Source organism: Panthera leo, chromosome E2 (genome assembly GCF_018350215.1).
Source record: "Panthera leo isolate Ple1 chromosome E2, P.leo_Ple1_pat1.1, whole genome shotgun sequence".
In the NCBI taxonomy this organism is placed as follows: Eukaryota; Metazoa; Chordata; class Mammalia; order Carnivora; family Felidae; genus Panthera; species Panthera leo.
This window is the reverse complement of record NC_056693.1, coordinates 44,164,592-44,189,970: the sequence shown is the minus strand read 5'-3', so window position 1 is coordinate 44,189,970 and position 25,379 is coordinate 44,164,592. Positions and strand designations below refer to the sequence as shown.

Genomic DNA, 25,379 nt, shown 5'->3' with positions numbered 1-25,379 from the left:
TAAGAAGGCGTCTGAAGTGCGCGCTAGAACTCCGCCGCCCCTTCTCTCTCCGGGAATCTACGAGCAGCACCCACCCACCCACGGCACAGGGGGGACAGCGAGCTCCGCCGGCGTCTGCCAAGAGCAGGCCGCAGCCCCTCAAATTTCTTTCTCTCCCTCTGCTAAACATACCCCTTCCTCAACTCACCTATGGCTGGGGGCTCGTCTCTCTCTACCGCGGCCCCACGTGCGCGCGCGCTCGCGTGCTCTGCCCCGGAAGTGCTCGCGGCGCAAGGCCGGAAGTGCGCAGGCAGTGCTCGCGGCGGCGGCGACGGCGGCGGGAGGTTCGGTTGTCGCCCGTTGGCCGCGCGGCGCCGCGCTCGGCGGCCGCCATTGCAGGTCAGGCCGCGGGCGGGGGTCGCGGGAGGCCGCGGGGATTGAGGGCTGAGCCTGGGTTGGGGGCGAGGGTGCGAGGGAGCGGGAAGCTAGGGAGCTGGGGCCGGGTGGGGCGCGCGGCTCGAGGAGAAGAATGGCGAGCCGAGGGGCGGGGAGCGCGGGCGGGGGAGGGGCGGCCGGGAAGGGGGAGGGGAGCGAAGAGAGCCGCGGAGAGGTGGGGGCGAGCCCAGAGGAGCCCCCGGGGTGGGAGGGCCGGGAATTGTGGGGGAAGGGAGCGGTGTAGAGACGGAAGGCGGAGGGAAGGAAGGGAGCGAGCGGGGCGGAGCGAGAGAAGGGCGGAAAGGGTGGCCGAGCGCGGGCGGAGGACGGAGAAGGGGGCGGCGCGGGCCGGAACCTCGAGGTACGTGCGGGAAGGGGTTCTTCCCCGGGTGGGGAGGGAGTCCAGCACGTGAGGCTTGCGGGAGCGGGGTAGAACTGGAACCCAGGAAGTAGCGGGCATATCAGAAAGCGTACTGGGGGGGGGGGGTAGGACTATGAGGTTTGTTCGAGGGGACATTTTTAAGTCGCGGTGGAGGGGGGAAGCTGCTGGTAGAGGTAATTGGGAGGGTAGTTGCAAGAAAGAGTGCTCCAGGCTCTTTGTAGGCGGAGTGAGAGACTGGGGAAGAGTGGGGTGGGGTCCTGGAGTAGCTAAGCACTTCAGATTGAAGAAGGAACAGGGCAAGATCTGGAGAACGAGGGTGGTAGAAGGACGTGTAAAGAGAAATCTTTGGGAGGAGGGTGGACGGTTTGGAAGATCACTCCAGTGAGGGGTGTGGAGGAATGCAGTTTAAAGAATACTTTCCTTGGGAGGTAGGAGAAAGGGTTAATTAGGTTGATAGATCCCACCGAAAGTCTGGGGGTGAACTGGAGGGGGTTGGGGAAGAGAGGGAAAGCGGATCGAGAAGTCCCAGAAAGTGGGCGGGACTAGACGTAGGAAGTGTTTGTAACTGAAGGGATGGGAGGGGGTCAGGGGTGAGGGAGGAGAAAGTGGGAGCCGGTTGGGGGGGCGGAGAATCCCGGATAGTGTAAGACTTCAAGCAGGGCTAGAAAGGATGGGCTTTGGGGTAGATAGGGGTTATAGTAAGAGGAGGAAGGGTTCAGATGGGGCTGCAGAGTAGCAGAAGATGGAGAAAACTGGAGTAACTCAGATCGACTGAAGCCATCTTTTTCACCCATTGTCTACAAATACCAGTAACTGATTCCCTCCATCATGGGAATCCTAAAATGTGATGGGAAAGTACCACGTGTATGCATAGTATCCACACATGTTTTTGAACACACTCTTCACTAATGAAAAGTTTGGAAGCATTCATTTCCACCCACCCTCCATAGCCCCTCTTTGGAGGGGAGCAAGCTTCTCATTTAGAAACCGAATTTTAGCGGTTAATGACATAAGCCTGTCAAGAGACAAGATTTTCCCTTTGAAACTTAGACCATCTCCTTCAGTCACAAACCACAATGACACTGTTAATAAAAATAACCTGCATTCATATATGACAACTTCCTGAATTGTTGGTTTAATGGAAAGGCACATAGAGAAATAGTGATCTTTAGAGGAAAAAAAAAACAAAAAAAACCCTTTCAGAACTTAATTCTTGAAGCAGTTTGGTGAACCTTGACTGTCCTGTTTGAATTGTTCTCACATTAATGTAAACTTGGTTTTACTCTGATAACCTGCTGCTTTTCTGGATGTTTTAGTCCACTGTAAACATTAATAATTATACAGTATAGTATTAAGACATTATTTTGGACATATACTAAGAAAATGTCACATTCCTCCCCATGTAATAAATAGTTTGACCCTAAAGGCATACCACGTCTTAGTCGCTGTTCTGAGGATTTTACATTCATAACCTCATTAAATTTTCACAACAATCCTTTGGGATAGGTTCTTTCTTATGCCCCATTTGTTGGTGGGGAAACTGAAACTTACAAAGTTAGATTACTCCCACGTCCTATATAGGGTAAGTGACAGAATCCAGGTCCCACAACTTGAGTTCTCACAGCATTTCTAAACAAAGAACAGTCCTGGGACTAAATAAAAGTTTGGTAAATGCTAAGTGTTGGCCTAGCAATTTGAAAACACTTTGTGTCATGGATTTAGTTTTTTTAAATAAAAAACAAAAATTTTTATATTGAGAACTGTAAAGTTTAAGCCTTTATTCCCTATTTTAAAAAACAACATACAAGATGCATTGAAAGGTGTAATGAAAATTTGTAAAATACTACTTAGCTCTAGTGAAACTTAATTTGTAATTACCCTTGAGTCCCCTTATTTGGGTAAAAACCGTATGTTCTGTTAAATCTATACCACACTTTGTTCTACCACTTTGTATTTTGGGGGCAGTTATCATTATGAGGCTCATTGCTCATTCATTTTCAGTTCTCTGTAAGACAGCAGTAATATTTTAAAACAGTTTAACAATTCAGAAAGCAAAGTATAAGAAACTCACTGACAAAGAATGTACTCTCTTCTTTCGGCTCATGTTGCCTTCTAAATTTTGAATCCTGGAGGTGACATTGAGTAGATCTCTAGAGATTTCAAAAATCTAAATTTCAGCAATTGAATATGTTTTCAACTACCTACCCCACAGATGTAATAGCTGCTTTGGCTGCAAGTTTTGTAGGTTACTTGGTGTGTTGTAGACATGAGAAAGGCTAATAATATCTGTAAAACACTCAGAAGTGATATAGATGTACTGTATTCAAGGGGCTGTGGGAGAGGACTGCTGGAGAGGCCATATTGTGGAAGCGTTGAGGTTCACATCCCAGCTCTACCGCTTACTAGCTGCGTGACCAGTTACTTAACCTTTAGTTTCTCTGAGCATGTTTCTTCATCTATAAAATGGGAATAAGTGTGTACATCATTAGGGTTGTTTTCATAGTTAAATGAGAAAATCAGATAAGTGTCCACAAAAGTTTAGCTACGGGAGAAATTAAGCTTTTTATATCATAATGCCTGGATTTTTTTTTCCTCTTAAACTGTGTTTGCACTCTGATTTTTCAGGTTTTTAATAACAACTTTACCAGTAATTAAGTTCAAATAGAGGTAGAAGTCAAATGATAGTTCTAAATAAGGTACATCCCAGATTGGTCTGGTTCTAGTTAAATCTTTTGAATTTTGGGTAGCAACCCATTTTAGCTCCGGATTGGTTTTAAGAATGCTGGTTCCTTTGCTGTGCTGTAATTTGTTCAGGGGTCTCAAAATTATCTGGACCACTGTTCCTGAAAAACAATAGTGTGTTGATTTTACCCAGGACCTCCAGACTAGCTTCATGTCTGAAGACTGGGGATGATCTGGGGCAAGCCATTTCTAGAAATTTTTAAGCCCCACAAAGGGCTTTTTTTTTTAAGGGAAAAAGTTAGAGTTAATTAGAATGTATAAAGTGCTTTTAAAATTTCTTTTATAGAGCTAAAGTCACTTGACTAAGTTAGGAATACAGAATTATGTATTGTTTATTTAGCTATATGAAGGCCCAGAAAAATTAAGCAGAAAAAAATACCCCTTTGTTGAGATGTGGGAGTTGGGGGAGGGGGGGGGGTCAAAATAATTCATTTCAGGGAAAAGAGGTTGGGTTTTCTCCTCACTTTGCCATCTCTTCAGGTCCACACTCTAGCTGTAGCCTATGAGGTTCCACTCTGAAGTACAGTGAATTAAACATCTTTTAAAAAGTGAATCACAAAATTCTCCTTGGCTCTACAGTTACACATATTGTCAACTTAGAATTATTATTCGTAAACCAAAGTAAGTTAGTTGGTCCTAGCCAGATCTGGGATTAAACTCAATACTGTTGAGAGAGAGGTGGCAAACAAGCTCTTCCATTGCTCCTTTTAGTTTCATGATTTGCTAGAGTGTATTCTTCAGGCTGTGTCTTTAAATGTTGTTTTTGATAAATCTGCAGTTTCTACACAGTGTTTTAAAACAAACGTAGAAATTGTTCTAGTTGTCTTTATTGCTGGAATTAGTTGAAACTGAAGACTCAGAAATTTTTGTTTTGTTCTACAGGAAATATTTATTGTAATGTTACATCTATTATTACTAATAGGATTTGGTTTGCACTATACTTCTTCACTTCTTCATTTTCCTACTACCTGCCTATTGTCAAGGGTATAATAGGGACAGATTGGGCTGCATGTTCTCAGATCCTTTTTAGACAACTCCACATTAAGTGAAATACACATTCCCTGTTGCCTCCATCAAGTATGTCCTCAGTGAAGTACCAGGTAGATCTGCCTGCTCTGACCCTGAGAACAGTTGCAGACAGGAGTAATCTCAAGGAGCAAGAGAAGGAAGGAATAATAAAATTCAGGTGATAGGCTATTTAAAAACATTTTTTTAAATGTTTATTTTGAGAGAGTGAGTGTGTAGGGGAGGGGCAGAGAAGGAGGGAGAGAGAGAATCCCAAGAGAATCTCTATCTGCGCAGAGCCTGACTCGGGGCTTGATCCCACGAACCTCCAGATCATGACCTGAGCCAAAATTAAGAGTGTGATGCTCAACTGACCGAGCTACCCAGAGGCCCCCAATTTTTTTTTTTTTTTTAATTTGAGAAAATGCGAGGGGGGGGCGGAGAGAGAGAGAGAGAGGGAAAGAATCTTAAGCAGGCTCCATGCTCAGCACAGAGCCAATGGGCTCGATCCCACAACCCTGGGAGGATGACCTGAGCCAAAAATCAAGAGTCCAACTGAACCACGCAGGCACTCTGATAGGCTATTTTAAAGTCTAATTTTAAGGGGCACTTGGGTGGCTTAGTTAAGAGTCCCAACTCTTGTTGGCTCGGGTCATGATCTCACAGTTCCGTGGGTTTGAGCCCTACATTGGGCTCTGTGCTGGCAGAATGGAGTTCTCTTTCTCCCCCTCTCTCTGTCCCTTCCCTGCTCACGCTGTCTCTGTCTCTCTCAAAAATAAATGAATTTTTTTAAAGAGTAGAATTTTAAAATTTGCTAAAGGAATGCCCTCTCCTACATTTCTTACTACCTTGGTAAATACATCCTCGTGTACATAAATGTAGTCAGGCCAGTCTACAGGTTCCTATGAGCTAGATTTCTATAAGTAGGAATGAACTTCATTCCTGTTCACATCTGCAGCATCCCAGTAGGACTAACACAAATTTTTACCAGCCTGACTAGGTACAGAAGCAGGATGGTGAAGATGGTGGAGCTGTAGGCCAGGGAATTTTTATTTTCAGGAACATTGCTGGATGTCTGCCAGCGTCAGGAGATCTACTGAGGCAGGGCTTCCTGCATAAGTGGGTAAAGCTGCGTGTGCTCTCAAGTACCAGGGATTAGTACGCAGGTACAGGTATTCTGTCCCAGCTATCAGGCATCTATTTTCCTTTGCCCACTTAGGCCACTGTTGTCAGTTCCTGTTCTAACAGGAAACTTTCCGGGAAATGTGGAATACAATTAAAATATTTCTGCAGCCCATATGTACTCGTCTCAAACATGGTTCCAGAGGCCTTAAAGATTGATTTCCTTCCTTGCCGTGGTCTTCCTAGAACCTCTGTATCTGTGTGAACACGTAATTGTTTCTCAAAGTATCTATATTTTGTTATAAATATACCCATCAAGTAATATGTAGTGCGTTGTCAGTCATCAAAAGCTTAGTTATAAGAAGCCTTTAATCTGTATGCATTTATTAACCTTGAGAAACCTTCCAACTTCAGTTTCTAGTTACTAAGTCTTTTTTGATTCATGGCTAAAGTATACCTACCATTCTCTAAATTACAGTCACAATTATAGTGTGGAAATACTGATTTATTTTTTCCCTTCTCTAAAAAAACTAGCTATTTATCTTTAAAGCATTTATGCATATATGTGGTCTTCAAAGTAGGCTAATGAGTCAGATAATCTAGATGCTAGCCCCATAGTCATTAAGTGATTTGTGTATGATGACACAGTGAAGAGTTTCTACACTTCTAGGCTGGAACCTGACTTTAGGTCTTCTGATTTTAAATTGTAATCCTTTCTCCTTCAGGAAACCTTAGAAGAATTTTAACAGTTCTTTTGGTTATTCTGGGTGGTAGTGGTAGGGCCTCCTTATCTTGTCACAAGACGTTTGCCCTTGAGCCTGGTGTATTTGTTCTCAAGCAGTGCCACAACTGGTGCTACTGCGGAAGGTCTGTCTTACTCAGAGATTCCTTGATTCCCCCTTGCCCTTCTGACCAGCTCTTCCACGTATGCAGTGCCTGCCTGATGCTTTGGTGCCTTTTCATTCTCACCGATACTTGGTTTTCTCCTTTGGGAGCATATTGATTATGATGGGTGTAGCATAAAGTCACGAGGCCTAGGTTCTTATGTGTGAACAGCATCTGATTCGTAATACAAATTCAATAAATATTAGCTACTGTTTATATCTGAATTTAAGACCAGTGAATTGACTGACCTTATGTTCCCAAAGTGTTTGGTGCTCAAGAGTAGAGGTTCTGCTGTCCTGGAAGGCTTTTGTCAACATACTTTTCCCTGAAGATCCAAAATGAAGGTCAACATACCAGTGAAGAAACCTGTTTAACTTTTTAATCTGGTGTTTGCACGTGCTTGCTTCAGCAGCGCATAAATTAATCTGTTGTTTGCTAACCTTGAGCACAATTAAACCTATTAACCTGCAGTACTACAACTGGTAAACACTAGACTACTAACTTTCCGCTAAGTTCCATCAATTCATTGGAAGGACTTATACAGAACCCGTAGTTTAGGTTCTCCCTATCCCCCTAACCCCCCAGGAATGTATCCTTTCTAGAAAGACAAGTGAAGATAGTTGTTTCAGGCAAAAATTCATTTTAACCCATGCTTTTAGAGTACCACAAACTTGCCACCAGGTGGTACTGTTGTATAAAAGGAAAGTTGATGGAGTGCCAGGGTATTTTAGTACCAAAGTGAAAGATGGTCAAGGCGTATGATGAGAGTCATGTTAGAAATCAGCTTACCATTCACTAAAGTTGTCTGAAGGACTTTTTCGTTTCTTGGCTTTTGTTAAAGAAGGTCTTTTGAACCTTGAAACATAACCAAAGTGTTAGACATGAAGTTTATATCATCACCAAAGGAAAATGTAGAATCTAAATGAATTCTTTAATTTCTTAAGAAACATGTAGACTAGGGGTGCCTCAGTCTGACTTCAAGTGTCCGACTTTGGCTCAGGTCATGATCTTGCGTTCATGAGTTTGAGCCCTGCACCGGGCAGGCTCTCTGCTGTCAGCACAGAGCCCACTTTGGATCCTATCTCCCTCTCTCTGCCCCTCTCCCATTCACACTCTGTCTCTCAAAAATAAAAATTAAAAAAAAACAGAAAATAGAACATCCTTGAGAAAGGCAAGTTAGCATTGTGGTCAGCAGTGTGGGCTCTAGTGTATGTTTGGGTTCAAATTCTGGCTCTTTGACTAGTAAATATGTGACCTTGAACACAAGTATAATACGTGTTAACTTTCCACACTATTGTTGACCTTTGGTGGTCTTAAGCAATGTTACATGTACGGTGTCAACTCAAAAAGATTTACATCTTAAAAGAGTTGTTAGGGGAATGAAATAAAATTTGTCTAAAGCACTTAGAAAAATGCCTCACATATAGTACTTGATATATGTTAGCTATCATTATTATTGTCCTAAATTTTTTTTTCCTCTACAGCTTATTTTCAGTTGCTTTTTAAAGACGGAAAGCTCATGGTGCAAATTGTTATTTCCAGGTGAGTACATTTTGAGACTTCTTTTGTTTAGCTTGAATGATTAGGGTTCTGTAGGTTTGACATTTTCCTGAAAGAATTGGGGTTCTCAGGTGCATCTTGCACACGTCCTTGCATTTCAGTCTCTAGTTCAGTGCCTGGCACTGCCTAATTTCCCAAGAACTTATGCTCAACAAAGTTCTTCTGGGCCTTGAATGGTGGTGTAGGACACTATTCATCCTTCACCCCTCAAAAATATTGTAACCGCCAGCCCTTTGCTTGCAGTGCCGGGGCTGGAGGCCTGGCAGAATGGGTGCTGATGGAGCTACAGGGGGAGATCGAGGCTCGCTACAGCACTGGATTAGCTGGAAACCTCCTGGGAGACCTACATTACACCACTGAGGTGAGGGGACTTTTCTTTCCCTGCCTAATGCCTCAGGAAAGCAAGCTACACCAAGGTGGTGCTCCCAGGACCCAGAGTGAGGACTGCCCTCAGGTTTGTTATTCGAGGTCTAGCTAATCTAATCTATCTGCTTGTTCTCCCCCAACCCCTGCAATAGCAGGGGAATTTAGCTTTGGGGAAGCTGGAAAAGTCACTGTTCTAAAAAGTGGAAATTCTCTTACCTGGGGTTAGAAAGAGTAAAAAGGGCATGAGGGTGGTTGCCTGGTGTGGCTCTTCAATATTGTTAGAGCCAAACCAGGGAGTGGAGGTGCCAGCATTGCCTTCCAAGAGCATCTCTAGAAGGCACCTGAGTATTATGACCTTGCCCTGAACCTTAGGCGTTTCGTTCTTGTTCTGCTAAAGGGAATCCCTGTGCTGATCGTGGGGCATCATATCCTGTATGGAAAAATCATCCACCTGGAGAAACCTTTTGCCGTCCTTGTCAAACACACTCCTGGGGAGCAGGACTGTGATGAGCTTGGCTGCAAGACTGGCACCCGGTACCTGGTGACAGCACTCATCAAAAACAAGATCCTTTTCAAAACTCGCCCCAAGCCCATTATCACCAACGTCCCCAAGAAAGTATGAAAGAACCCCGGATTTTCCCTAGAGAGCGGCCAACTCCTTGGACTCGTGCTCAGTTGCCACCTCGAGGACGACTCGACGGTTCCTTGGGACCACAGGGGGGTCCTGTCCTAAACACAGGTCACCCGCTGGGCATGAACTCTGATCCCTTCCTTATGTCAACTGGTTCTCTTGGTGGAAATTTGGCCCCATTTCCAAGGAACCCATCGCCTTTTCCAACTTCATCAGGCTCATTGGCTTCAAATCCAGCACCTTTCCCTGCTGGTGCTCGTGATCCAGGCATGGCTTCTTTTCCAAGAGGGATGAATCCCACTGGCACAGGTGCAGTTTCTTTCCCAAGGCCTGGTGGCCTCTTGGGCCCAGGTCCAGGCCCAGGCCCAGGCCCAGGCCCATCTCTAAACCCAAGGGCAGGGGCTCTACCAGGCCCAGGGCCTCTGTCTAATCCAAGGTTAGGGGGTCTCCCGGGGCCAGGTCCTATGTCCAACCCAAGGGCAGGTGGTCTCCTGGGAACAGGTCCTGACCCCAGAAGTGGCGGCCCCATGGGCCCTGGATCTGGGCCCAACCTGAGAGCAGGTGTCCTGTTGCCTTCTGGGAATGGTGCTCCTAATCCTAGGCCTGTTGGCCTGGGACCAGGACCCAGTCCCAATCTGAGATCAGGCTTCGTTGGTACAAACCCTGCCCCGAGATCAGGTATGTTTCCAGGCCCTGGCCTTGGGCCCAACCCAAGAGCAAATAGCCTGGGCCCAGGCCTTGGGCCCAACCCAAGGGCAGGTGGCCTGGGACCAGGCCCAAATCTGGACACCAGAGCAGGCGGCCTCCTGGGCACGGGATCTGGTCTTAACTTAAGGATGGCTGGACCTCAAGGCCTAGATCTTGCCCCCATTTTAAGAGCAGCAGGTCTATTAGGAGCAAATTCAGCTGCTTTCTCACAGGCTTCTGGAAACATGGGCACAAGCCCATCCTCTATGGCAAGAGTACCTGGCCCCATGGGCCCAAACTCGGGTCCTGGTTCTCGGGGAATTGGCCTTCCAGGGCCAAATCCATCTCCCATGTCCAGAGCTCCTGGCCCCATAGGCCCTAATTCAGCTCATTTTTCAAGGCCAGCTGGGCCTATGGGAGTAAATGCCAGTCCCTTTCCAAGGGGGACCGGTTCAGGGGGGCTGAATCCAGCTGCCTTTTCTCAGTCTTCTGGCACATTGGCTTCAAATCCAGCTACCTTCCAGAGGTCTGCTGGCCTCCAGGGCTCAAGTCCAGCAATTTTCCCAAGAACCTCTGGGCCACTAGGCCCCAACCCAGCTAACTTCCCAAGGGCCAGTGGCTTGCAGGGCCCAAGTCCTGCTGCCTTCCCAAGGTCTACTGGCCCATTAGGCCCTGGTCAGGTTACTTTCCCCAGGTCAGCTCCTGGGCCCCTGGGCTCTTCTCCAGCAGGCCCTGTGGGCATCAACCCAGCTCCTTTTGCAAGGCCAACTGGGACCCTGGGTCTAAACCCGGCTTCCTTTCCAAGGATGAATGGCCCCGTAAGCAAGACTTTGGTCCCATTTCCTAGAGTGGGGAACCTCCCAGGCACAAACCCAGCTGCTTTCCCCAGACCAGGGGGTCCTATGGCTGCAATGTACCCAAATGGAATGTTACCCCCTTAAACACTTTTCTCTCCAGGACCACTCTGGTTTCCAGGCACCGTGGTTCTGGGCAGGAGCTGTGTTTTAGGTAAAAGGGTAGATCTGGAGCTACAGTCTGAAGTACCATAGCTGGGGCTCAAGTTCAAATGAGCCATCTTTTTCCTCCGCTTCTTTCTTGACTGAAGGTGAAATGTTACTTGTGAGAGATGGACTACTGCAGGTGGGAATGATCCTGACCTTGAGAGAAAGGATCTCCAGCCCTCCAGAAGCCTGCTGTGCTTTTGTCCCACAGCTTTCTGCCCCTTGTTTCTTACTAGTTTCTTGAATTGTTCTTGTGGACTTTTCCTCAGGGATACATTGGCCTGCAGGTCCCAATTCATATGTAGTCCTCTGCTCACCACTGGAGAATCAGCTCACTGCTCTCTAGAACTGTTGCAATGGTGAATGGACCATGCTTCAGCAGCTCTGCCCTGGGCAGCTTGGACCTGGTCATCCTCTACTGCCATACCTTTCCCTGAGGGCTTGAACACAGAACAGGGAGGTGGGCAACCACTTCAAAGACCCACCAAATACAATTTTGCTTGATTAACTGGGCCTGCAGCTTCCTTCTCCTGGGACTCAGAGGAGGCCAGAATCAAGGCTCCACCGCTCACCTAATTCCCTCTCCACTAGTACTCCCGATCAAAGAACCTCAAAATTTAAACTGACGTCAATGGGAATATGGGAACTGGGGTAGGGGGTGGGGGGATGAAGGGGAGAAATCACTGTGCTTCGTTCAGCCTGAGGTGAAAGGATGGTTGGTGTTTTTCCTGCATTGTATCTTTTCTTACTGTTTCTTTAATAAATGGGATGAGAGGGCTGCCAATGTCACTCCATTGAGTTACCTGTTTCCACAGGAAAGGAATTTTACCCAGTGCTTTTCATTGTTTTAGACTGGCCACAGTCCTGTATTATCTGCCAGATAAAATGCTGTCACTCAAGGAGGAAATAGTGACCTTTACCTTAGCCAGGACTCCCTTGTCTGCCAGTGATTTCACCAGAGACCTTGCCCACCTTCAACAAAAGTTGGGCTGTTGTAGGTGTGCAGTTAACAGTAAAGTGGGCCTGCTGTATTCCCCAGGTCCAGAGGCAGCTGTGAACACTTACCTGTTTTGAGTTCCACTGCAACTACCTTGACAAAACCATTTCTATCTCAAGTACCTCTTTGGAAATGGAATAAACCAGTTTAAGGAAGAAGTAGTCCAGAGATAACCAGCATTATGTGAGAATCTTTATTTTGACAAGTGCAGTATAAAATTTTGACCTGAAAAGTAAAAAACAAAAACAAAAAGTAAAAATAAATATGTTTACAAATTATTGTAGAAAGAATACAAAAGGCTTAAAATTCTCAATGAGGAAAAACCAAAATGTGTCCAGTTGTATATAAAGGCTCTTCCCTTGCAAGAAACGGGGATAAAGCTGAAGACCCAGTTTGGTTTCGCTGCTGAAAAATGTACAAAATAACTTAGAAAAACCAGTCGAGGTCAAACGTTGTGGGCCCACTACTTGTACCTGCCTACCCTTGTTCTGAGCACAGTTGAAAACCACAGTGCAAGGCAGAGCTGATGGTAGGACAACCAGTTCTCCATCTGGAAATCCATCCGACATTAACCTTCAAGTAAAAGCTGAAGAAAAACAAGCCCTTAGTTAAGTGTGAGCTCTGCAGTTGGCTGGCTGACCGGATTTCCTCCATTGTAGTGCTCAAAATAGTTTACTTGGCCAGCAAAAACACGCAAGAGCCTGGAACAACCGCCTTTAGCAAATGCCTGCTGCCTCTTCCCAGCCTTCATGGGTTGGACCCAACACCGGCCAGCAATCTTCTCAGAAGCTCGAGGTCTGTGTGATGTAGCGATGTTGGTTGCACCTGGAAAACCCTTGCGTTCATGGGAGATGAAGGAAAGCACCAGGGTTTGCCAATCTGTGGCTCAGAGCACACTTTGTTCCTGTGTAGGAAGCACCTGGGCACACTAGAGTCTTGCCCCTTCAACTCCTGTCAACTTCAGTGCTGGTTCTGAGGGGCTAGCAGGCCCTGCTAAGAATGGACATTCGGAGAGCACAAGTACACCTGCAAGCAAGCAACCCCTAAGTCAAAGGGTTAGTCAAGATTCCCAGTTTCAAACTCAAGAGCTGAGAATTGTCTGTGGATTGCAAATGTCTAGAAAATGCTTTCCCTCGCTCCCCCCCCCCCCCCAAAAGGGCAGAGAAATAAAAGCTTCAAGGGGCATGAGAGAGAAAACAAGAACCTTAGGATTTAGGAACCAATTCCATCTCCAAGCTTGGTTTCTGGAAAGAAGCAAATGCAATAATGACTATCCACAACTTGGCTGTAATAATCTCCTTGAGAAGCCACTGAAGAGAATGGACAGTTTCAAAGATGACCAGCTTGGATTGGAGGCTTCACTTAGGGAACACTGAAAAGGTTTTCACTGGACATGATTGTCAAGATCTGTAGCCTGAAAGTCATGCACGCTTAGCCAGCTGCTAAGGAATCTGTATAAGCACTTCCAAGATTGTGGCTAATTTGGTCAGAGGCTCCTAATCATTTTTCCCCCCACCTGCTGAGGACAGGGTTGCTTATTGCAGAGGGGCTATGAGAGTCCAGACTCTGCCTCAGTTGCTAACTTGAAAAACTTACCAAATGAGAAGGAAGGTGGACGAGGTGACTTGGTGCATCACCTTGAAGCAAGCCAAGTGGAGGCTGTCTTAGACTCAGAGCTGAGTTTGAGAGAGGAATTCAGGAGTGTGCAGGATCAGGTACCCAAGCCCTCACTTCTTTTCTGAGCATGTTGGGGTTTAATCTTCCTGGTAGATGACCAAAACCTTTCCTCTCCCCAGCAGAGATCACAGACAAGCTCATCTCGATGTCGGGCAGTTTTCAGGTGAGCTACATTCAGCCTAAGGCCCCCATATAGGCCATGGCCTTTAGCACAACCACCAATCTTTGTTCCTCCTGGCAAACTTTCATTTTTAACATATATGTATATACACATACACACTTAAAAGGAGTTCAGTGCTAACTCTGCTAGTTTGGCTCATCCTTGGGATGTTGAGATGTGGAATGGAGTATGTCATGTAATAAAGCACCATTCCTGGACCCTGTTTTCTGATGCCCAAAGATCAGGCTTCTGGGCCTTGTATCAGGCACAATCTTATTGCATTGATAGCTAGATTTGGGGGTGAGGGTGGGGGACACATACTAGCCAGCCCAGATCTCTCAAATTCTCCCACCACCTCTGGTTGTGTTCAGATGGGCTAAGAGAACCCCTTCCCGCAGGCTGTCATTGCTCACTTACCTATCAGAAGTTGCCACTGATTGGAACTAATTGTTTTAGCACACTTCTGGGTTGCCTTTGGATCCCGGGGCAGGAAGTGGAATCTTTCCCAGAGGCCATGACACACGCAGAGGCCAACAGACAGGCGGCATGAAAACAAGTCGCCCCCTGAGCTGGAAAGGTGTTGCCTCTAAGCAGAACTGCCCCAGGCCATAGTACAGTCACCATTCTTTGCACTTCAGATTTGTCCTTTGGACCATTGACGAACTAAAACAGCACTCCCTCCTCCCTCCCACCCCATCTTTTCTCTTCCATTCCCCTTCCCTCCCTTACCCATTGCACTTTTCCCACTCTGCTTGGGGGCCGTGTCACACCTCAGCATAAGCTAAGCTGTACTGCTCTGGCTTCTTCCCACATCGCCGGGCGATGATGGCCAGATACAACATGAGGAGGGCTACCCAGTAGCAGCCATACAGGATGGCCCCAGAGACCAGGAATGCTAGCTCTGTCTCGCTGAACAGATCCTGGCAATACGCTGTGTAGGCCAGTCCCCCTAGAAGGACTGCCACCCAGATGGACACAGGGATGAGGCCAATGAAGTTCACCACGATGGTTTTTCGGCCAGAGGTGCCCCAGCCAGACTTGTTGATGGTAGCAATGGCAAAGATCTTGGCTGGCAGGAGGCTGGACATATACAGAAGGGAATAGAGGGACATGAAGATCATTTCTGCATTGCCCCGAAGGAAGCAGGCATAGGTAGCCTTGATAATGCCCACCAGCTGCACCGTCAGCAGGAAGAGGAGAATATTCCAGATGCGGCCTCTGTAGAAAAGCTGTATGACTGTGGCAATGAGGAAGAAGGGGAAGAAACCTGTGACCACTGATTCGTAGGTCATCCAGAGGTGGTGCTTATGGAACCACAGAGAGTTGTAGAGCCACTCTCGGAAGTAAGACTTGCTCCAGCGGGTCTGCTGGTTGAGCCACCGGAGGTACTTGGTGGGAGTCTCTGTGAGGCACTTGGAGCGTGCTGTATACTTAGTCCGGTAGCCGAGGCTCAGGACTCGGTTGGTGAGGTGGCGGTCATCTCCGAAGCTGCACTTGCTGCCCAGGAACTTCTGATGGTACCAGTCCTCCAGGAATTGCTGGAGGAGGCTGTTGCGGTACATGCCCAAAGGCCCACTAATACACTGCACGCAGCCGAAGTAGGACTGGCAGGCCCGCTCCACGTTGAAGGCCATCCAGTACCGCACACTGCTCAGGAAGGAGATCCACGAGTCATACTTGTTGAGGATCTGCAAGGGAACCGGAGATGCTGGGCCTCCTCACCTGAGGACTTGAGCCCCAGGAGATAGACAGCAGAGACCATGAAGCCTCCTTACCCTGAGTTCTGAATCCCATCGCTCAAACTCCTGGCCATCAGTCCTAACCCAGCCAAAGCTAGAAAACCTGAGGCTCGGAGGAGCCAACCACACCCAGTCACTCTCACTGTGGTGTGCACTGACTGGCCCAGTGAAGTTGCTCTAACAGCGAAAGCCACCTTCCATCTCAGCAAACAACTGGATGGTGGCAGAGAGAAGGGCTTGAAGATGCAGCTCATCACCCCAGCCCCCTATCCTGACCCTTCTGCACTCGGAAAGCTTCTCAGGAAGACTTGGTGTGTCACCAGCAGTACCCTCTGGAGGAAGATGTGGCCCCTTATTCTTAACCATACTGCCCTGTTCTTAACCATTCAGGGCAACTTCCTGAAGAACAAGGGTTTTCTGAAGGGTCCAACTTTGGAGGTGCTTGCTGCGCCAGTGCCCCCAAAAAGCAGCATCCTCCGTGATCAGTAGCCTCAGGATACTGAGCCCCTCCCAGCAGCATAGGCTCTCTACATACCTTTAGTGATTTCCTTTTTCCTCAGGTTGAAAAAGAGCAGGATAGGGATGGGGTAGCAAGTGAGTTCTTTGATACTAGTGAAAACTGTCCAAGAAGAACCCTCCCCCCCACACACTTCCAAAATACTAGACATTCAAGATGCTCATTTTCCAGGCATATTCACTGCATTAGGAAGAAGAGTCTAGGCCCTACCCCCCAGGAGTCCCTGATTACTTCTTACTTGTACATCTCCTCCAACTCCCCCTACTTGGGGGTCCTCCTCCAGGACTCGAAGCATCTCGATGGTGCAGGCTGGATCCAGCACTGTGTCAGAGTCGCACACCTGTAGAGGGAGGAGTGCATTATCAGCCCATTTTGACCTGAGGCCTATGCACACCACATGCTGCTCACTGCTGCAGGGACATAGCCGCCTCTCCTAGGATTCACTTCCAGCTACCAGCAAAGAGATCTACACTAAATGCAAGAGGTGCGGCAAATAACAAAAAGAAGGAAAAGGAGACTTTAGATACCAGGTTTGACAGCCACTGGGCTGAGAGACAAACCCGGGAGACTTGGTGTCAGGCCTGGAAAGGGAGAAGGGCTTAGCACTGGGCAAGTTTTTAGCTTCTACAGAGACAGGCTCCACAAAAATGGTCGCCAGACATTTCCCTGGAGTCCCTGGGAAAAAAGGAGGAACACATTATTGAAATCAGATGACAGTACAGTAGCTAGGCCAGGGCAGGCAGACCCTCCACATTAGGCCAAGAAATGGCTCTTGCCAGAGGCTACTGCCCGAAGCGCTCTCCTAGGATTCTTAACGAGGTCTCTTCCCAGTTTCAGCCTCTGGTACCAGTTTTGGACAACCTACAGCCCAAGAGCAGGAGGCATCTACCCAGTCATAGGCCCCCCACTAATAGGGCTGCGAGGCCTTCTGTGCTCCTTTGGCCAAGTTTCTGAGGTCAGGGCACAGTATGTTCAAGGGCTGCCCTCACCTGCATTCTTCTCTGGGAAGCAGGAGCTGGAGTCTGGCGCCTGACACCACTTGGCCATCCTGACACGACACCTGGACTTTATATACTCTGGATGAGTGTGGAGGCTGGCAGCTGCTGCCTCCAACTAGGGCCTAGAACAAATCCTGCCTACTTGTCCACATTCCCCGGGGAGAACTCATGGTCTGATTCTAACAGGTGGCTCCATTAGTAGTTGAATCTGAGCTATGAACTCTCACCCAGGTGGCTGACTCCTTGTCTATTTTCTAGAAAATTACACAGAGCCCAGATAACCACTGGAAGAACAACAGAGCAAAGAGCAATACCCACAGATGAGCCTACACTCGGCTTTCCAAAAGCCTAAAATCCTTTTACTGAAGTTGCTAATCCTGCGGGAAGGGGGCTGCCCTCCCACCCCATGCCCCGACCCTGCTGGAAGACGTGCTGGCTACAGACCAGCAGCTAAAGGTGGAGGGGGATCCAGGCAGAGCCATCACACCTGCTCCCTCCTACCTCCTCACCAACCTCGTGCTGGACTCCCAGCACTTCCTGAACTTTACAGGCCAAGTTTTCCAGGACTGCCCGTCTCAAGACCACTTCCTCCCCTGACCCTAACCCATTCTTCATGCTGCTCAGCTTCCCTCACTCCAGGGAGGTCTTTCGAGCAGAGCAGGGTTAGAGTAGTTAGAGCTCCTGCCTGCCTGGGTTTCCCCCTGGCTGAGGCAGGGCCGTCTCCCTCGGGGAAAGACCCACCAGTAGCAGGGCTGTTGGAAGACAGGCTGGAATCCACCAAACGTGACTGAAGCCCAAGCTGCCCCAGGCAGTGAGCCCAGAGCCATAAAGGGAAAGGCTGGCTCAGGTGTGTGAGCCTATTCGCTGATCCACCAGAACACACAAGTAATGGTCAGTAAAGGAAGATGTGTGGCAGGTCGGGAAATTCTGTGCTTCAAGAGAGCAGATGACAACGTCCCTGTGGTTTGAGCATGTGCCAAGTCTCAAGGGCTTTTCCTGTGTCCTCTGAGTCTCCAGGAAAGCTTTAGAGGCCCCTTGACTCTAGATGAACTACAGAATCAAATGCCTCAACAGCCCTCCCTACAAGGCCGTGGAGGTCCTTGGGCCTAGGAAGACAGAAAGAAGTCAAGGTACCAACTCATTTGAGGATGCAAGTTTCAAAAAAAGCCAAAGCCAAAATGTCTGTGGCAAGCTAGTTTTAGGTGGGTACAGTACAGAACATTTCAATATCAGGGTCCTCAACATGCTGTCACCAAGACTGGGTTGGTACATAGGTGGGCTACCACGACAGGCGCTATTTATTCTGGCGTGTGCAGAGAAGGAATGCAACAGAGAAACGGACGGTGTGGATGCTGGACCAAAAATCTGGGGTTCTGGGTGCAGTTTCTACTTGGTACCGACATGTGTGTGGTTTCAGTCAGTTCTTTCTACATTTTGTTACTTGAGAATTGGAGCTATGTAATCAGCCTAATAAAATTTTCAGGCTAATGTCAATGACAGTTTTGACCAGAAGCTAGACTGAATCTGTTCAGGATCCCGACCTGCCGAGACTGCTGAAGGACTAAGCTGGGGGGTGACTCACTGCCGTGTCTCTCCATCTCACAAATGCAAATCTGACACGGGGTAGAGAAGGACCCTTTGGCCCATAACTAAAACAATACTTGAGTGCTTTGGAGCATGATTTATTTTACTCTTCACCACACCTTCTTATGGAGAGACTCATCTCCATGTTACCAGTGGCGAGGCAGTATAGCACAACGGGTAAGGGCAGACATGAGACGGACTGCCTAGGTTCAAATCCTATCTTTGCACCTTAGTGCTGTGTGAGATTAGGCAAGTTACTTACCCTCTCTGTGCTTCAGGTTCACCTTCTATGAGTGAAAATAATAGTAGTACTTATCCTCTAGGAATCCTAGGAGGATTAAAAGAATGGTCTCTGAAGCTCCTGCAACGGTGTGTGGTATGCAGTAAATGCCGCACGCCGATCTGCTCTTCTTAGTAGTGGGATACCAGTCCAGAGACCCACCCAAAGTCACAGAGCTAAGTAACAGAAGAACCAGGATCCCATCCCAGGTCTTTCTGACCCCAGGACTGCTGTTCCGAGCAGCAGCTGTCTTGTTGCCCTTCTGAAGCGCAGAGGAGGGGTGTGCTCAACACAAGAGACCTAAACTGGACCTAACCTCCCTGGACAGTATAGGCCCAGCTGGCCGGACACACCCCCATGTCTGCATGCTTCTGGGAAGGCACGCTTACCTGGATGTAGTCCACTGAATCACCAAGAGCCTTGAAAGCCGTGTACATGACCTCTCGCTTGCCTCCCCACTTCTGCATGATGCAGGAGAAGGTGCTGGTTCTCACCACATCCCGCACACGGTCCATGCCCTCCTGCAGGCTGGCCTCGGTCTCCCCTTCACCTGCCTCATGGAAGTTGCTGCGCCACACAAAGAAGCCAGCTTGCTCAGTGCCGCCTAGCACCTCGTGGAAGATGTCCAGCATGTAGGCGTCCTCCTGGCGATTGCCATCCACCACCATGACCACCTTGAGGTCAGGGAAGGCGATGCGCTGGGCGGAGCGCAGGCACTTGCGCAAGTAGTCGGGGTCCTCCTGGTATGCCGCGATGCACAGTGCCACCGAGCGGCGCGATGGGGAGGCGAGTTTCAGCGGCCGGCCCGCCCGCCGCATGCGCCGGTGCTCCAGGAAGGCAAACAGGCTCTGGATGAGCAGGTGCAGGCCCAGGATGGCACCGTACAGGCCGAAGGACAGGTAGTGCTTCTCTGTGTGAATGAACTGGTAGCCTGTCACGTAAGCCGCCAGGATGCCACCCAGCACCGCCAGGGCAAACAGGCTGGTGCCCACCACACGCAGGGCTGTCGTCAGCTGCACCGGCATCTGGTGGGAGGAGGGAGGTGTGGAGTCAGGCAGAAGGCAGCGTTTCTAGTCCATGGGAGTGGGGGTGTTTTCTCTGGGCCTGGCCCAGAAGAGGGGAAATGATCCACTAATAAAAACCACTGCCGCTGACTGCGCATGACTAAGACTGTTTGTACAACTCGGTAGTCAAACTACTGGGGTTCAAATCCCAGCTCTCTCACTGTCTGTGTGACTGTGTTCTGCCCCTTAGTTAACTCATCTGTAAAGTGTGGACTACAGCTGTACCTTGTAGCATCTTTAAGGGTTAAATGGATTACATATGTAAAGCATTTAGAGTAGCATTTTTTATTGTTAGACAAACCAAAGCCAGAAAGAGCTAGGTGATCCCCACCTGGTAGATGGCGGTCCTGGGGTGTGCATGACCCAAAGCTCTCCTAGGCAAGCTTCAGTTGGGGGGAACCTGAGGCCAGAGGCAGCTCTCAGCACATGAGAGGCCCAGGGAGAGCAAAGAGGAGGATGGCCAGGGAGGTAGCCAGTGGCCAAGAGCTTCTACCTGCCCTGTACCCACTAGGGAGCTGCACAGTGGGAGGGGAAGCAAAGCACAAGCACCAATGAGGCCCATGAAAAAGTAGGAGAGGCAAAGAGGAGAAAGAGCAGGAAACATAAAGAGGTGGAGGAGGCAGCTTCCCTTTCTTCAAACAGCAAAATCAGACAAAGTTCCCCCTGTGTTCTCTGCTTTCTCACCTTTTTCTCATTTACTTGAGAGGCAGGAAAGAAAGGGAAAGCAACCAGGGAAAAGCAGACAAGGACGAAAAGGAAATGAGAGTTGGGGTGTGGACAGCTCTCCTGGAAGCCCAGCAGTCAGGGCGTCGGAGGGAACTGCAGCCACCACTGCAGCAGCCTGGGAGGGGAGGGGGGGCGGCCTGGGAAGCCCCATCCACTCGGTCCTAGTGCCCGCACGGAATCTCTGTGCTCAGCCACAGGCCCTGCCACTCCTGGAGATGCTGCCGGGTTTGGTGTGCACTAAGTCAGGGCTCCCAGTAGCGCCCTGTTGGGAACAGCTGTGTTTTAATGAAAAGAGCCTAGGACTCAGCACCGGAAGACTTGTGCTTGAGACACAGCTCAACCGCCTCCTGGCTGCCTGACCTTGCCCAAGTTGTCTGAGACTTGGTGTCCCCCGCCTAAGAAGGGGTTCTAATGATTTCTGGCTCCGTAGGTCTCAGGTAAACAATTTGCCTGAAATTGGAAGCACTTCCAGCCCTGATGGACTATCCAAGTGGGGAGGCCGGGGAGGTGGGGAGGGTCTGATGAGGACAGCTCCCCCACTCCATTCATACCCAGGCCTCCTCCCCATCTACTCTTTGCCACCAGCCTCATCTGGAGGATCCCATTTCCAACACCACCCACCCGCCACAGGCAACGGGGTCTCACTTCCAACCTTCTCCAACTCTGGATCTGAGCCCCACTCCCAACACAAATGCACCTGAGCACAACTCCCCTGAGCCCCACTCCCAACACAAATGCACCTTCTTGCCAGGGGAACAGTGTCTGTTCCCTTACCACCTGCCACATAGGACGGGTAAGAAGCACGCAGTCACTGCCTAAATCAGTCTGAGATTCAGGCACCAACAGCATTCCAGCAGCTGCGGTCCGGAAAGTGCTGTTGGCAGCCTCGCCTCCTCGGGAAGCGCGGGCTCCAGGCGCTCTGCCCCGCCATCCCTGGGAGCCTGCTTCCTCTGCAGGACTCCCAGTCTTCCCTGCCCCCCACCCCCACCCCGCCGCCATGCGCCTGTGCCCAGGGGAACCCCGGGGCTGCACCTACTCCAGAAGGGTCCCCGTCGCCCTCTAGACTTTACATGCCAAAGGGGCGCCTCTGGGCACCGCCGCCCACCTGCGCCGCAGGAAAGGGCAGGGGGCGCCGAGGCCAGCCCAGCAACCTGCCGGGTGCTGGCGCCCCGCCTCGGTGCAATGCCGGAGGCGGTGCCCACCAGGTTAATGCAGCCGGGAAGGCACTCGCCAGGCTTCTCACCCCCGCCTGAGCCTCGCCTTCTGGCACAGGCGGCGCCGGCCACACCCACGTGCCGGTTTCCCACGACTCAGCGGGGAAGGAACGGAAAACCCAAGAAATCAGTCGGACCAGGCCCCGCTCATCTCCTCTGGGCCCCAGTTACCTTGGCAAAGTGTGCCTGCAGACAAAGGCAGCATCTCCGATGTCGCCGGCCCCTTCCTTTCCCGGGCAGGACCCCCAACCCCGCACACGAATTGGAGGCACTACCCTGGCACCCCTACCCCACCGAGGGCCAATAAGGTTCCACAGCCAAAGAGCCCACGAGCAATCAGGTGCTGGTGCGGTCTCTGGAAGGGGCGCCCCTGCCCAGACAGGGGGCCGTGCCAACCCAAGCGGGCGAAGGGTAGCCTAGATCGCCTCTCATCCACCCCCATTTCGCTCAGAAGGGATCCGCTAGAGCTCGGTCCCCCTAGTATAATGCGCACCCGGCTTCAAGGACACGAGGTTGGGGGGAGCTCCCTAGAACACTTCTCCCCCCCACACACACCCAGATGACGGAAGGAGAAAATCCTCAGCCAAGGACGCACGCCGCCAATCTACACCCGAAACTTTGCGGGGCTGCCAGTGTGCAGCCTCTCCAGCTGACAGGTGTGCCCTGCTACGAGGCCCACACTCGGCGGGATGGAAACTTGTGCGCGGGGCTGGGGCTCTTTCCCTTGCGCCTGGCCGGCCGTCCACCCCCCCACCCCCCGCCCCTCCGAGCCTGCTAGGAAAAGGGAGGCCGGGCCCAAGGATACACGCGGCCGTGGCCCGGCTGACCCGCAGGGACCAAGGCGCTGGGCATTTCGGTGCCGGACAGGTGCGAACCCCCAGGGTGGAGTGGGGGAGGGAGAGACTCCAACCAGCCTCGTGCCCCGCACCGTCGTCCGCCCCCTAATCCATTCACAAAACAGGAGCCGCAAGGGAGGAAGGGAGGAGAGGCTGGAGGAAGAGAGGATGGAGGAAGAATGGGAGGAGGGGTCAGTGGGGAGGGGGCTGCAGGAACCACCGCCCGGGAGCCTGGAGATACTGCAGCCCTCAGCCGGCCTGCCGGCGCCGGACGCGGCGCCCGCACGGCGGGGGAAGCCGGTGGGGGTCCGCCGTGCTCGGCAAGCGGCACCCCTGGAGCCCGGCGCAGCCCCCGCGCGGCGCGGCGCGGCCCGCCCCTCCGGTGTGGCCGGCTGGCCGGGCCCGCGCTCACCGTGCCGCCGGCTGCCCGCGCTCCGGTACTCAGCAGGCCCGCGGCGGCTCCATGCCCCTCCTCCTGCTCCTCGCCGCCGCCGCGCCTCGCTCCCCGGTGCACCGCCGCCGCTGCGCGCTCCGACTGACGAGCGCCGGCCCCACGGAGCCGCCTTTAAGTACCGAGCGCGCACCCGCCGGGAGAGGCGCCCTCCTCCGGCCCCAGGGCCGGGAAAGTTGGAAAGAGTGGGAGGGCTCCCCCAGAGGGCCGCGAGGAGCACCCCCTTCTTAGCTCAGTCGGAGAGGGCTACACGCGGCCGGTGCTCGGCGGGACGCGGGGTCCCCCGTGCACGCGGCTCCAGATTCGGTCTCTGCGCCCTGGTAAGGTGGGTTCCCCCAAGGCAGCCAGAGGCGGAGCTCCTCCGCGCTCGCCTCCGGACCAGCTGCCCAGGAGGAGGCGGTCATTGTGCTCAACCTAGAACCTGAAGCGTTAACTTTCAATATAACCCCTAGCGACTTCCAAAACTGTTAACTCTCCGTCCCCCCTCCCCCGCGCCCCGCTAAGCCTCAAAATCTACTCACTCTGCAAGCCCGCGGAGGCGATGGAAATCTTCCTGCGGTTGCGGCACGCGGAGAGGTTGTTCGTTGTATAGGGTACTCCCTAAAACCAAGACAGTAGAACCTTCCTGCCCGCAAAAAAAAAAAAAAAAAAAAAAAAAAGAGGCAGAGGCGCAGAAGAGAATAATTGTCAAATATAAAAAGACTGTTCAAAGAAGGTGTTAACAATTGTGACAAGCTTAGCTTTGAATTCCGCAGTGGGGCGCTGATGACTTTAAGGGTTTGCAAAACCTCCAAATGGTTTTGCAGGAACCTTGGAAGTTCCGGTGTCTTAAAGCCAAAACCAATTCCTCCTCCCCCTTTTTTTTACACTTTTATTTCCGACATCCATAACCTCCTAAAATTCCCAGATGACCTTATAGCCAGTGTTTTTCAGGTTCCTTAAAAGCTGGTGCTAGACTTGGATGAGATGGGAGTGGGGTCAGGGAGAGGTGAGGAATTGTTAGGAGAGGAAGTTTAGAACCAGCTAAATTAGAACCCTATTTCCAAATCTCGGAAAAACTTGAAGAGAAATTATAATTAAAGACTAGTAAAAAATGAATTTACGTGTCCTCCAAACACACCCGAGATAATTTCCATCGCTTCTTCCCAACCTGCAACACATTTATAGGAACCTGAGTTGCAGTCTACAAGCTGCTCCTGCCCACCCTAGGCTCTAGGCCACAGAACTCATTGCTGGGTCCCACAAGCAAACAAAGACCCCTGGCAAAGACACCTACTCCACCCACTCCCATCGTGCATTACAGAAATCAGATCATTTCACACTTTGGCTTGAGAAAATCATCACAAATATGCTATATGGTTTAAATATTCTTTTTTGTGTGTTTTAAAAACTAGTATTAAGGGGCGCCTGGGTAGCTCAGTCGGGTAACGGCCGGACTGGATTCTAGCTCAGATCCTGATCTCATGATCCGTTAGATTGAGCCCTGCAGTGGGCTCTGTGCTGACAGCACGGAGCCTGCTTCAGATTGTCTCTCTCCCTCTCTTTCTCTCTGCCCGGGCCCCCCAAATATAAACATTAAAAAAAAACAACAACTAGTATTGAATCCACAATGGGAATGTGTTTTGAAACTTGAGACAGGACCTAAGAAGAGCTAATAATATGCAGGTTGATAGAGAAGCCTCTGGTTAAGAGGAAGGCTTTGGAGTCCGTCCTGCCACTAGCTGCAAGGCCCTAGCCTCAGGGTCTGCCTCCCAGAAATGGGATTGAGTATCTACTTAACAGGGTTGTTACAAAATTGAAGAATGGGCTGAGAGCAGAGGCTCAGTGAAAGTTAACTCCAGTTATCCTCCACCAGAGACCAGCATCTGTTTGCAAATGCCGTGGATTCTACAGGCTCATTGCTCCAGGATGTGATACTTGTGACCGGAAATTCAGAGACCAGTGTTAATGAAAAAATGCCTTGTCTCAAATGCATTATGGACTCCCAGAGCCCCAGGCCATCTCCTCCACCTTCAGGGGCATCATCACAGAGCCTGGAGTTGCCAGAGACCGAAAGAGCTATCTGATCCTACCTCCCACCCCAATTTGCAACCTGCAACATTTTAGATCAGGGAATACAAACGGGCTGGGTGGGGACAAAAATGAGTGTATCTGCCTGGGGGGAGTGAATATCCCGTTTAAAGATATCCCAGTAAGGAGAAGGGCGCAGGTGCTCTGTTTTCAAGAGAAATCTGAAATCCAGATTTTTATGGGAAATCTCCTAATTTTTAAGTGTTAGCAACTAATTCAAATGTTGAAAGAAAAAAAAAAGAAGAAAACACTCCACAGGCCAGGCAAAATG

General features: G+C 50.2%; 4 protein-coding genes across 7 annotated transcripts in view; 2 read left to right on the top strand and 2 right to left on the bottom strand.

Moving 5' to 3' along the window:
- The window catches only part of UTP4 (UTP4 small subunit processome component), a 31,789-nt gene extending 31,468 nt beyond the window's left edge, over nt 1-321 (bottom strand). Inside the window, exon 1 of the mRNA XM_042918094.1 lies at nt 188-321. The gene's annotated coding sequence lies outside the window, so the exon portion shown is untranslated. The remainder of the gene's footprint in view (nt 1-187) is intronic.
- On the top strand, nt 309-9,098 carry CHTF8 (chromosome transmission fidelity factor 8). 2 transcript variants are annotated; one of them, XM_042918099.1, is made up of 4 exons: nt 309-378; nt 8,035-8,092; nt 8,354-8,471; nt 8,874-9,098. In XM_042918099.1, exons 2-4 carry the CDS (start codon nt 8,070-8,072, stop codon nt 9,096-9,098), a joined length of 366 nt encoding a protein of 121 aa, XP_042774033.1. In that variant the 5' UTR covers nt 309-378; nt 8,035-8,069. The 2 variants fall into 2 exon arrangements, with proteins under 2 accessions (XP_042774033.1, XP_042774035.1); XM_042918101.1 differs by lacking the exon at nt 309-378 and adding an exon at nt 677-775.
- Nucleotides 9,095-19,282, top strand: DERPC (DERPC proline and glycine rich nuclear protein). Of its 3 annotated transcripts, none has more exons than XM_042918097.1 (2): nt 9,095-9,416; nt 18,791-19,282. In XM_042918097.1, the coding sequence occupies exons 1-2, from the start codon at nt 9,095-9,097 to the stop codon at nt 18,880-18,882; spliced, it is 414 nt and encodes a 137-aa protein (XP_042774031.1). In that variant the 3' UTR covers nt 18,883-19,282. The 3 variants fall into 3 exon arrangements, with proteins under 3 accessions (XP_042774031.1, XP_042774032.1, XP_042774030.1); XM_042918098.1 differs by lacking the exon at nt 18,791-19,282 and adding an exon at nt 17,142-18,781; XM_042918096.1 differs by lacking the exon at nt 18,791-19,282 and having other exon boundaries at nt 9,095-11,572.
- HAS3 (hyaluronan synthase 3) lies at nt 14,394-23,620 on the bottom strand. Its single transcript, XM_042918095.1, has 4 exons — nt 23,560-23,620; nt 19,137-19,772; nt 16,124-16,225; nt 14,394-15,317 (listed from the first exon to the last, which is right to left on the bottom strand). Exons 2-4 carry the CDS (start codon nt 19,770-19,772, stop codon nt 14,394-14,396), a joined length of 1,662 nt encoding a protein of 553 aa, XP_042774029.1. The 5' UTR covers nt 23,560-23,620.
- Nucleotides 23,621-25,379: the final 1,759 nt, after the last annotated feature.

What these genes read in the sequence shown, in the direction of transcription:
- CHTF8 (XM_042918099.1), top strand. Translation starts at nt 8,070, where the DNA reads ATGGTGCAAATTGTTATTTCCAG. An exon ending in GTGCAAATTGTTATTTCCAG is followed by an intron (nt 8,093 to 8,353) that starts GTGAGTACATTT and finishes CTTTGCTTGCAG; the next exon opens with TGCCGGGGCTGGAGGCCTGG. An exon ending in ACCTACATTACACCACTGAG is followed by an intron (nt 8,472 to 8,873) that starts GTGAGGGGACTT and finishes GTTCTGCTAAAG; the next exon opens with GGAATCCCTGTGCTGATCGT.
- DERPC (XM_042918096.1), top strand. Translation starts at nt 9,095, where the DNA reads ATGAAAGAACCCCGGATTTTCCCTAGAGAGCGGCCAACTCCTTGGACT.
- HAS3 (XM_042918095.1), bottom strand. Translation starts at nt 19,772, where the DNA reads ATGCCGGTGCAGCTGACGACAGCCCTGCGTGTGGTGGGCACCAGCCTG. An exon ending in ATTCAGTGGACTACATCCAG is followed by an intron (nt 16,226 to 19,136) that starts GTAAGCGTGCCT and finishes CTCCCTCTACAG; the next exon opens with GTGTGCGACTCTGACACAGT. An exon ending in GAGTTGGAGGAGATGTACAA is followed by an intron (nt 15,318 to 16,123) that starts GTAAGAAGTAAT and finishes GTTCCCTTGCAG; the next exon opens with ATCCTCAACAAGTATGACTC.